The 9,807-nt window shown below is 45.6% G+C and overlaps 1 protein-coding gene across 2 annotated transcripts in view; it reads left to right on the forward strand.

Annotated features, from left to right (window-relative positions):
* cass4 (Cas scaffold protein family member 4) overlaps positions 1-8,775 on the forward strand; it is a 17,073-nt gene extending 8,298 nt beyond the window's left edge. The window contains exons 1-7 of one of the 2 annotated variants that reach the window (XM_035386737.1): positions 145-398; positions 2,823-3,269; positions 4,022-4,105; positions 4,470-4,577; positions 4,945-6,345; positions 6,677-6,763; positions 7,336-8,775. In XM_035386737.1, the coding sequence (XP_035242628.1) occupies positions 171-398; positions 2,823-3,269; positions 4,022-4,105; positions 4,470-4,577; positions 4,945-6,345; positions 6,677-6,763; positions 7,336-7,752 (2,772 nt within the window). In that variant the 5' untranslated portion in view covers positions 145-170 and the 3' untranslated portion in view covers positions 7,753-8,775. Of the gene's footprint in view, positions 1-144; positions 399-2,822; positions 3,270-4,021; positions 4,106-4,469; positions 4,578-4,944; positions 6,346-6,676; positions 6,764-7,335 lie in introns of those variants that run through there. The other variant, XM_035386738.1, reaches the window with a different exon arrangement.
* Positions 8,776-9,807: the final 1,032 nt, after the last annotated feature.

Below are 9,807 nucleotides of genomic sequence, written 5' to 3' on the forward strand. Positions count from 1 at the left end.
AGGAGCCTTTGTTACGGAGGATTCACCCACAGAAAGAGGGCAGTACCATGTAAGGTACTGCCAGCAGGCCAGACTTATCAGCTGTAGTTGGAGGGGCGGGGTGTTTGTGTGCATGTGTGTGTGTGTGTGGTGGGGGGGGGGGGGGGTGAAGGAGGGCTGTACATCTCCTCATGGAGCTGTCCACTCACACACAAACAAAGCAGCTGAAGTCAGGGAAGAGAAAAAAAGAGTCAAGCTTCAGGGCTGGAGAGTGCCGAAGCAGGCAGTCAGAGCTAACCTCGGCCAGTTCCCGGCAGTCCTTTACCCCGCGTCCAGGCTCCAGTGCTCCTCGTACAGCCATGTTTCAACCCCTGGCCTGGGAAAGCTGGCTGGACTCCTTATTCACCAAGAAAATCAAGGTAATACCATAGCCAAGAAGTGCTGAGAGGCTGCCACTTGTGCCCTGGTGTTATTGTGGGTGTCAGCAGTGTTGCATTTCCATTGCCTTTTAGCATTTGTATGGGAATGTGGTTTGTTATTGCGTAACATGGTGTGACTTGGAGTTGCTGGAGGTGGTTGTTGGTTGGTTAGATGCATGGCCATAAAATTGAGCCACTGCGCAAATCCCAGATGTAGAAAAGGAACACACTACTATACCTGTCGCTGTTTCCAATTGTTTTGTTTATATTTAATTATATGAAGAATGCGTAAACATGATATTTAAAGCAGAAATTGTACTGTGAATGTGGAAATTGGTACCAAAAATGCATTTGGTGCATTTCATATTCAAGTATTTTCTGGAGTACCTATGTGACCTTGGCACTGAAGAAATTCAAAACACTTGAGCATGAGTATACTGCAAATTCTGACCCTTTTTTTGTTCCATCCTGTTCTGTTCTTTTGTCAATTGGCAGAAACCTCATCATGGATTGAAATGTACGCAAATAGCCCTAGCTTAATAAATTCTTTGGCATTTAACTGAATGCGGGAGTTCTTTCTTGGGAGTGGTGAAGTAGGCTTCCTGTTCCATTTTTTAAACTTTGAATGCAGAAATAGAAAATACATTTTTTATAATGAAGTTTTGTGACGTAGACGGGAGCAGTGAATCTCACTGACTCAGAGTTGAGAAGCTGAAGGGAGCGTGTGTGCGTGTGCGACGCTGTGACTGTTGGCACTGAGGAATTTTCAAACACATGGGAGAGGGGCTTTAATAAGACGCGTGCGGAGAGTACGATGAGAACACAGGCTGTGTGTACGCGTGGGGGTCCTTGTGTGTGCATGCACGCGTGTGGTGTGTGTGTGTGTGTGTGTGTGTGTGTGTGGGAGGGGTTACTTGGAGTGAAGTGCTGAAGGCATCAGATATCTTGTCTTGTTTATGACAAGTATCTGTTCATATGTTCACTGACATGTTCTATGGAATGTAGCATACAGGAACCTGAACTCTCAAAACTTATTTTCCAAATTCCATTAAAAAAAACAAAGACAAGGAGCCATTGTATGAAATGAAAATACATTAAAACACAATTAAAAGATAATATATCATAATAGGGAATTATGAGAATTATGAAAGATTTGAAAAATGCTTTTCTAAACATAATTCCCATTATATATTCACATATATTCCAAACACAATCCAGGCTGCTTTAGTGGCTAGAAAAATGTACTTTCCCATTTTTTGTTGCTCTCTGTTTGGACTGTTCTACATTTTTGCACCTCAGGGTACTGAGTACTTCAGCTTAGAACTATTATTGTGATTTGATCTTGTAACGAGAAAGCATGCAGTAGGAGGAATAACAGAGAATGTGTAGTTCTTTGGAACTGGAACAGCACTCCTCAAGAACACTGATATGCCAGGGTGGACCCAAGGCCCTTCCCCCAGACACACCTGTTTGTGTGTACTCGTATCCGGGACTAACTCTGGAAGCGCTATAATGGGACAGGAATGACTGGGGCATGTGAAAGCTTTCACCGTGTCACCACTAAGGTCAGCTCTATTTGGATCGATGGAAAACTGTTGGGTCAGAAAATTTGCGTCAGGCACTAATCAATGAAAATAAGCAACAGACACAGCATGCGTTGACTGGATTTAATAAATAGTAAAATATATTAATTATGCATTTTTATATACACTGTACATAAAATAAAAACAAGCAAGTAGATCAACATTTGGCATGAAATCCAAGCCCTACCATTCTACATTCATTGTATTTTTGTGAGCTGTGACGGCCTCAAAAGAACATGTGACACAATTTTGCAGGAAACTATTACAACATCTCAGTCTCGCTTCTCATTCGAAAGCCCCAATAAACCAGAAGAAAGAGGTTATTTTTTGTGTTTTGGTATGCAGAAATTTAAAAGGTGTGTGACTGTGACAGCTATTAGCGGAGAGTCATTATTAAGTAGACAAAATGGTTGGGACTGAACAAATAGCCAGCCTGCGTGGACCCTTCCTAAATGGGGAGGTCATAGACATTCTTTCAGCTGGACAGCAGAGTAGTGCCTCTCTGTGCCTGGACCCATTATCTCCAGCGAACAAAGCCAGTGTTTGTCAAACTCACACCTCTAAAGCAGAATGCTTCTTTAAGATGTGTAGTGAAAAGCCTGATATTTTGGCCTGAGTTTAATTTCCTCAGCCAGTGCCATTGATCTTTAACTTTAATGCATATTTTGCTGTTTTTTTATTTTTATAACTGAATTAATTCTCCAGTCTCCGTTCTTTTAATAAGAGTGTCACCAAATTTGTTTTGACATTTCTGTGCATTGCACTCTACTGATATCTTTTTACTCCCTGATATCCCTACCCATCTTTTATATTGTGATCTTTTTATTTTTCTGCGGTGCAGAACATCCTTGCAAAGGCTCTATATGACAACACAGCGGAGTGTGAAGATGAGCTGGCCTTCCGGAAGGGCGACATCATTACGGTGATGGAGCAGAACGTGAGCGGCAGCCATGGATGGTGGAAGTGTTCGCTGCACGGGCGACAGGGCTTCGCCCCAGCCAACCGCCTGCATCTCCTCTCCCCGGCCCAGGCCGAGGGTCTCTACCGGGGGGCTGTGGTGGGCTGCTTGACCCTCTGTGCCGAGAAGCCCCCCTCTGACACCGCTCCGCGGTGCGACAGCCCCCAGAACATCTACCAAATCCCCAGCGTCCCCCGGCAGATCCCCGGCCCCACCTATGAATGCATGGACCGAATCTACAAAGTGCCGTCCACCCCCCAGCCAGCCCCAAAGGGTCCCACCCCCACCTCACAAATGCACACCCAGGAAAGGAATCCTTCTCCATGCCTGGTAAGACTTGTGCAGTCTCTGGATAAAGTTATGGGGAAGCAGTGTACTTTAGGCTGAAAGTGGGCCCTTCATGAAATTGTGTGGGAAATTAACATGTGGCACAAATGAATAGGCATCTCCTGCATATGTGAAGAGCAGTACGACATGGATCACTTTGGACCTGACCAGTCATCGCAGTGGCTGGTGCTCTCCATTTAATCTCGCTCTACACCATCTTCAGCCGCAAGGGAGGCGTGTTTTGCCTTTCTTAAGCGAATTGAGCAGGACAGGAGCTGCACAGCGGCTGCAATACTGCCCTCGGAAACCCCCGCTGGTAAAAATGGTAACAGATGGGGGCCAGGGGCCCCTCTGTGGGGAGAGGCATGCAGCACTGGTGCTTTATGAGCCTGTAAATGAGAAGGAGAGACGGCCTTCAGATAGCGCTAACTGCAAATGGGGAGAGAGAGAGAGAGAGAGAGAGAGAGGTGTTTGTGCAAGTGCCTGTGTGGCAGAGGGTGGAACCGTTCACCACTTCCCAGCGTGTTCATTCTCAAAGCGAGAGAAGCTGAGAGAGAGGGAGTGTTACATGGTTTCCATTAGAGCAGCTGCTGGGAGAACCATGTTAATTGGCAAAAGCCAGACATATTGCGGGTTTCTAGGCCAGTAATATTGTACCATGTGCAGACGTGAACACTCACTGCAATTAAGTGTGTCAGTAGGTGCAGTGGGACACATCTTCTTTCTTTGCTAAAGTTCCTGTTGTCCATGTACAGGTATCAGCGGCAGGAGGAAGCTGTAGCCCCAGATCAGAAGTCTACGATGTTCCAACCTGTGCCAGACGTGTCTCCCTCTTCTCTGTAAGCTTCTTCCTCTGTCTGTATCACTGCATATCTCTAAATATACAGAAGTTACAGAATAAGAGTCATAGTGAAAACAAGGGATATTTAGATCATAAATATGCAATCAGCATGTTGGAGGTTGTGGTGTATTTATTCCTTCTCAGCATACTATATTCTTTTTAGTTCACACATTATCAATTTGCAGATAAGTTATAGTTATTTGTGATAGACACAATGATATAAGTGTTTTGTTAATTATTATTAGTAAAATAAATATTAGGAAATAAAAAGAATGCACAGTGAACACAAAATACATTGATGGAACCTATTTGCTTTCAAGGAATTATGAATTTAAATCTGGATAATCTCTACCCAATGCCAGGTGTCTCCAAATCGGCCGATGACAAGGAAAAGCTCCCTCGTCACAACCTCAGAGCTGCAGCAGAAGCGTGATGCTGGATGGATGAAGTGTTCAAACAGCCAGGCAACTGTGAGTATACTGCACAATCTAGACTGGGCCCACTTGCTCTTTACTGCATATGGTAGCTCTCTCTTCCCTGCTGGGTCAGGTCTGTGCTGGGATTCATGGGTACTGCCAATGTGACGTCCTCTTATTGAGACTGGGTTTTTAAGCTTGAACTACCTCTGAAGTAACCTTTTTCAGGACCATTTTCATTCATGGGGCCTGAAAAGGAAATCTTACAAGTATTTCCAATCATTTTTCCATCTTGAAAGTTTGTTTTCGTTAAGTGTACAGACAATGATAAAATAGTCATTCAGGACAACACCCTCACAAAGGTCATTTTGTACAAATATTACAATACATTTATGAATGCAAATAATTTTGCCTTTATTAGGTCCACGCCATCCCACCTGCACTGTCCCAGGACCCTAGCTATGATATCCCCATGGCCTCAACAGCCGAAGCCCAGCAGAGACTGGCTTGTGGATACAACACGCTACCAAACCCTCGCAAGTCGGACTGGATCTATGACGTGCCTGTGTCGCCCGAGAAGCCGGGCCAGGAGCAGGCCAGCTACGGCACCCTGCCCTCCCAGGTGGCGAGCCCGGAGAGGCAGCTGTACGACACCCTGCCCTCCAGGGCTGCGATCGCGGGGAGGCAGCTGTACGACACCCTGCCGGCGCGGGTGTGGCCCGTTCAGAGCTGCAGCTCGGCCCTCTCGCTCTACGACATCCCCAAGCCCAGCTCCCCCCTCAGGCCGGCCCAGGAACTGCCAGGAGGCCTGCCCTGCGCAGAGCCCGGAGTCTCCGTGTACGCCACCCCTCCGGGGGCCAAGCAGCCAGAGTCCTCCGTGCGCTCCGTGCCCCTCGTCTCCCAAGAGCAGCCCAGCTCACAGTGCCCTAGAGATTTCATGAGGGGCCACGTGCCCCCAGAGCGCAGGGGCATGGCGAGACCCACGTATGACCACCCACACGGGCGGCAGCTTAGAGACAGGATTAGTGTGGGGGTGGGGTCTCTCCACCGCGGTCCCGCCTCCAGGGAGTCCCTGCGAAAAGACAAGGAAGACCAGGATGAGAGGGACAGCATCTCCAGCCTGTCGGCCAGGGACAGCCAGCGGAGCAGCACTGCCTCCAGCTCCTCCAGCAGCTCCTACGACTCCCTGGCTCTGAGCTGCTCCTCCCCGGAGCCCCAGCGCGAGGTCAGTCTGTCCCAGGAGGAGGCCAGCCAGCGGCTGGTGGAGCTGCAGGAAGCCGTGTGCCAGGCCGTGCCCAGGCTCATGGTATTTGTGAGCAGCAGCTGGCGGAGCAGGGAGCACCTGGGCCAGCACCTGTCGGAGATCCGTGCCGCGGTGGAGAGCATCTCTGCAGCGATAGTTCAATTCCTGGACTTCGCCCTAGATGTGAGGGGCAACGCCCGGCGGCTGACTGACTCCAACCTGCAGGTGCGGCTCCACAAGCAGCTGTCCATCTTGGAGGACTCTGGGCTCATTTTGCAGCAGGCCAAGGAGTCCCTGGATGGAGGCGGCTGGCAGCTGGACGCACTGTCCCAGGAGCCCAGCCAGATGCAGACACCTGATCAGCTGGAGCGCTTCGTTATGGTGGCCCGCACTGTGCCTGAAGACGTCAAGCGCCTGGTCTCAATCTTGAACGCCAACGGCAAGCTGCTATTCCGACCCATACAGAGAGACGCTGACCCGTCTGGAGGGGAGAACCAGATGGAGGCTAAAAAAAGTCCCGTGAAAAACAGGCAGGTGGGTGATCCTGGAGCTGAAGACAATGACTACGTGCAGCTACAGGTGAGTGGGTCCAATTTCCCCCCTCCACACCTCTCTAAACCCAACTCTCCACCAAGTACTTTTGGAAACATTAAGTGCATAAACTGCATTTTCCCTTTTAATTTCATGTAACTAGAAAACTTGACAAAATTATATCATCAGGCCACCCTGTATCGGAACACCATATACAATGAATGTAGATGGAAAACTATTTGATTCAATATAAACAGGAATGATTTGGAAATTGCCAATGAGACTGTTTGTTAAATTGAAAATTCTCATCACTCATAAGGTTCTCCCAATCCCTGTAGTCCCACACTTATCACATTGTCACTGTCTTCGTGTGTTTCAGACAAAGAAGGAGTTTGAGCTGCAGCAGAACAGCAAACAGGAGGACAAGAACATAGCTCTGAATGGGACAAGCCCACAAAAGCCCTCGGTAAGGGTCACCTGTATACCTCTGAAGAACTCAACTATAATGGTATATGACATAAAACAAAATTAAAATTAGGTACATTAGCCATGTGTTTCTGATTAGCTAGTTTGGTTTCAACTGTCTGTCATCATTAATACTCATTGCTCAAATATTACTCTCTTCAACTTTCAATTGTGAAGTGTGGCCACTAACACAACAAACAAATGATGTGTGCAATTGCAGAGGTGACATGGTTATTCACTGGTGATGGGGACTTTAAATTAAGGATAGGAAGGACTTGTCACTTTTTAGGTAGAAACCAGAGAGTAGCTCCACTACTACCAGAGCATATTAGTAATAAGGAACAGAACATTCCAATAATGATTGGTAAATAATTTCTGACTATACTTCTGGGATCCCTTACAGTATCTAGACAGTATGGACAGATGGTATCCACCAGTTACTACTGGCCTTGTTCTATGTTTTTACCACTCTGTACTGGAGGTGAGCTCCTTGTTCCTCTCCCAATTTTATTATCTCTGGCTGATGAGAGCCTGGCTAATTGTTTCCCCTCTCCCTCTCATTTGGGTTGCTAGGTTAAGCATAAGAAAGCCCCTCCTCCTCCCCCAGTGCGTGCGAATAATTCCCGGATGCAATCCCTGTCGGAGTACCTTAGACTCTACTTTGGAGCACTGCAGAAGGCCATCACCGTGTTCGTGATGGGTCTCCAGGAGGGACAGCCACCTGAGAAGTTCATTGCTCACAGCAAACTGGTGATCATGGTGGGTCAGAAGCTGGTGGACACTCTGTGCCGGGAGGCTCAAAGCGGACAGGCCAGCCAGGACCTGCTTTGCAAGAGCAACCACCTGTGTGCCCTGCTCAAACAGCTGGCTGTGGCCACCAAGAAGGCAGCCCTCCATTTCCCAGACAAGCAGGCTCTGCAGGAGGCCCAGGACTTATCCAAAGAGCTAGCACAGCAGGCACAGCACTTTCGGACCTCGCTGGACCTCTGAGAGACCCCCAACTAGCAGAGAACAAACTCTGGCCCAACATGCTGTGTGGCGCATCAACAGTCAACATTGCTGTTAACAACAACCTCTCCCCTCCTCTTTGGACCATTTTCCATTTTGCATTTACTAATACTTATTTTCCTTTAGTTATGCATTATCCACATTTCCAGGCCCTTTTATATTAACTTTTTTAAGTTGAAGTTTTTTGTTGGCAGATGAGACATTTCCACAATGATTCAGGTTCAAGAAAGCTCATGTAAATGATTAAATGCAATGTATTGCAGTACCACTGTATCTATAGCAATTATATCTGTAGTACTGTTTACATTATGAACTAGACTGAAGCAAAGGATAGGGATATAATTAGTATTGTTGGAATAATAATATGGATTACATTGTAAATTAAACAAGAACTTAAAAGCAACTTGGTTATGTGGAATGACTGTATTTTTGGTGGATTTTATGGGTCTGGGAAAAGGTAGGTTTTTGTTGGATTATAGGTTTAAAAGATCATTTCCATATTCTGATTTCATATATATCAGACTTTTGTCAAAAGGAGCACTGCCAAGTAAACTGGAGGTGGGGATCTCAGCACAAGTAAACTTGAACATTTTAATGGAATCAGCTGTTGCCAGATTCAATCTGAATGGCTTAAACACCATATTGCTTATAATGGATGCCATATTAAAAGATATATAATTGTGTAGTTTTTGTACAAAAGACTTTCAAAAGGGAATTCATAAAGTGAATTTCTAAATATTTGAATATTTTGTATACATTTTATTTTGTATTCTATTGTTTGCCATTAAAAAAAAAAAAAAAAAAAAAAACCCAGCTAAATCTTTATCCATTCCTTCATATTCCTATAGCAAAAATACCAAGTACAAAAATGCTTTCCCGGCCTTCAAAAAATGGATGCTTATACGAGGTTATCATACCTGTTAATATATGGGGAACATTTTCTTAATACTTATTTTTCCAGTTAATTTATATTTAAATAAAAGCTTTGCCAAATATTCAACCGTGGACATTTGTTTCCCTCGTCTGTTAATCCCTTCTATTATATTCCCAGAAATATATTCAGTAAAAATAAATAAATAAATTATAAAACTATTTTTCTGCGTGCATTTTCGCGAACACTACAAATGTGGCAACTGTTTGCCTGCCATCTTAGACGTAGCTCTGGCGCCATCACTTGGCGAATGTTTAGATGAACAGCTCGTGCTGAACTTTGCAGAAGTTTGTGCAGTGGAAAATGGCTGCTGCGCGGTACCAAATATGTTAAAAAGTAAATGTGTGCGTGTTCAAGGAGTGAATGTAGGGTGGCAATGTTGTTTCTTGGTTAAAGAGCTAAGCTTTCAAGTCGAGGGTTGCAGTCTTAGTAACCGGGAGATGCGCTACTTTAGTGTCCACAGGAGGCATGTCTATACACAAAACATGTACATATCTTGCCCACCTCAGCAACCCTCAATACACACGCACTTACAGAAGGGAGTCGGATTTTTATTCTTAGTATTTTCTGACACTGCTCACTAGCGCCGCCATCACATACTTCATGTACTCCGTACATATTGACAGAAGAAAGCGCAGTAAAGTTCCACAAAATTGCATAGTTCGCATGCAGCGTGGCTCCTGGTTTATACGCATGCGCGACAACCACCGCTTCCTTTATAAAACATTGCAATGTACAGTGAAATTGTCTGTTTCACTGCGTACGATTATTGCATACAATATCAGCTTGCTAACGTACAAAGTCTGTGTTTTGTCGTATAGAGACGCGACACAGAAAACGTATGCGCTGTTTGGAAAAGTGCGTAGTAGGCTATGTACCTGACGGCTACTCACACTCATACGGGCAGAAATGAGTCCGCCTGAGACTGAGCAAATAAGTATGGAAGTCAAACAGGGCCACGGTCATAGGACTTTTCATTTCTCACAGTGTACTTCATGATGTCACCCATTAAATAATGTTTGGGTTAGTTCAACGCGGATATTCTTTGTTTGTCACGTATAGTCTTTCCCTGTGTCTGATTTTGCATGGTGTCAACACGGGATATT

This window comes from Anguilla anguilla, chromosome 13 (assembly GCF_013347855.1).
Source record: "Anguilla anguilla isolate fAngAng1 chromosome 13, fAngAng1.pri, whole genome shotgun sequence".
NCBI lineage: Eukaryota > Metazoa > Chordata > Actinopteri > Anguilliformes > Anguillidae > Anguilla > Anguilla anguilla.